At 25.3% G+C, this 2,500-nt stretch overlaps 1 protein-coding gene across 1 annotated transcript in view; it reads left to right on the top strand.

Annotated features, from left to right (window-relative positions):
* Positions 1-529, top strand: part of LOC135211826 (uncharacterized) — a 5,553-nt gene extending 5,024 nt beyond the window's left edge. Inside the window, exon 6 of the mRNA XM_064245036.1 lies at positions 431-529. Within this exon, the coding sequence (XP_064101106.1) occupies positions 431-529 (99 nt within the window). The remainder of the gene's footprint in view (positions 1-430) is intronic.
* The last annotated feature ends 1,971 nt before the right edge of the window (positions 530-2,500 follow it).

Below are 2,500 nucleotides of genomic sequence, written 5' to 3'. Positions count from 1 at the left end.
TATTACTTCCAGCTTGCTATGCATTATCCATTTGTATGCAATGAATAATTTACAGTGTCTTTGAATACATATTATCCATTTTGAATATAATGAATGCATTATAATTTCCAGGAATATGCAGTACATCACTATAGGCTTCATTATTTCCTGCTTGCAATGCATTATCCATTTTGTATACAATGAATAATTTACAGTGTCTGGGAATATATATTTTCCATTTTGAATACAATGAATGCATTATAGCTTCCAGGAATATGGAGTGCATCAATATAGTCTTTCATTATTTCCAAGTTGCAATTCATTATCCATTTTATATACAAAGAATACTTTGTAGTGTCTGTGAATATATATTTTCCATTTTTAATATAATGAATACATTACACTTGCCAGGAGTATGCAGTACATCACTATAGCCTTTCATTATTTTCAGGCCGCTTTCTTTGTCATAGCACTCGGGTCGGCTTTGGCGACAGTGGTCCTCCTGATGGAGAACGTAGTATTGTTCGCGTCTGGAATGATAAAAACCTGAATTTAAAAACCTGAATTTAAAAAAAAGGAGAATATTCGCAAAGAAAAAGATGGAACAGGTTTAAGAAGACTGAATATATTTTGGATGAACTTTCGATTCGTGTTCCAGGCGAACCGTTATCGGACGTTTCTGGAAATCTGGAAATAATAAAAATTCTGGAAGCTGTAACTGAAAAACTGAAAAAAATATAATGAAGACATTCTGTAAGCTGTGAGTCATGACAATATAATGTTATCGCTATGAATTAAAACGTTTTATTTATTTTTACCTACTCCTCTTTTTGTATAAGGCAGGAATAAAAATTTTTAAGTATTTTATGTATTTAATATCAAAGAGTTAAATTGAATCAGTGTGTAAAATATGTCTCAAACATTTATCAACGAGATATTAGCTGATTGGTTCAAGACGTACAATAAATTTCTTGTCATGATTTTAATATATAATAAATATATATATATATATATATATATATTATGTATCAATATACTTCACCTCTTTGTTTCTAAGACAAATGTATCTGTCCCATTCAGAAAGCCATATCAAAGCAGTTGGAAGAATATTGGAACTTTCCCATGAATGACCCTTAAACGATGCCAAATTAATAAAATCATATCTTTGAAAATCATCGAAAGACGTAACTCTCCTGTGAACCTACTAAGAAAAATAAATATTAGTAATAAGGCCACCTAACAGAAACAAAAACAGAACTAAACAAAAAAGGGTAAAAATGATCTCCCTTGCAACTTAACGAAATCAGTGATGACGTATGCGTAGCGTCTCTCATCTCAGGGCAACAAGCAAAGACTTCTACTCCACACCCAAGATTACGTAAACATGATTCAGTCACCCATAGAGTGTTTATACAGACACTTGTCACTCATTTCGGACGCAGTACCTTCATTATTCACCGCTGCTCACTTCGATGTTGAAAATACAGACACCGGATGAATAATTTCCGGTGAATGAGTGAAGGGGGTGAAGGAGGGTCGGATATGGAATTATTGTCAGCGGTGAATAATTGTTATTATAATTGAGACTCCGACTGTGTTGATTATTTGGGTCGTGGTCTCTTGGATATGACTATGGTGAGGGTGATCATTTTATTATTATTATTATTATTATTATTATTATTATTATTATCATTATTATGGTCATAAAGACAGAGTTACTCGAAGATACCAAAGAAAAATTAATATCAAGGGTTCTGGGCGTCGTTTGTTGGCAATCACACGAATATAATATACTATATATATATATATATATATATATATATATATATATATATTATATATATATATATATATATATATATATATATATATATATATATATATATATATATATATATATATATATATATATATATATATATATATACATACAATGATAGGTAAAATTGAAAGCTAATAATTACGAGTAACCCAAACTAGTAACTGGTTAATATATATATATATATATATATATATATATATATATATATATATATATATACATATATAGTATACATATACTATACGTATAATTTTTATTTTTATAATATATATATATATGTATAATATATGCTTTATATATTATATATTATATATATATATATATATATAACTATATATATATATATATATATATATAGCATATATACTTATATATATACTATATATACTATATATATATACATCATATATATATATATATATTATATACATAATTTATATATATATATATATATATATATATATATATATATATGATATATATTTACATATATACATTTATATAGATATATTCTTATATATATGGATATATATCATATATTATTTATAAGCTATTATATATATAATACTATATATAGTATATTAATATATCATATTATATATAAATATTATATAAATATTAATATTATAAATAATAATATAAGTGCATATTATACTTTATTATATAGTATGTGCATATATTACATATTATATATATATA

This window comes from Macrobrachium nipponense, chromosome 40, assembly GCF_015104395.2.
Source record: "Macrobrachium nipponense isolate FS-2020 chromosome 40, ASM1510439v2, whole genome shotgun sequence".
In the NCBI taxonomy this organism is placed as follows: Eukaryota; Metazoa; Arthropoda; class Malacostraca; order Decapoda; family Palaemonidae; genus Macrobrachium; species Macrobrachium nipponense.
This window is presented reverse-complemented; position numbering and strand designations above follow the sequence as displayed.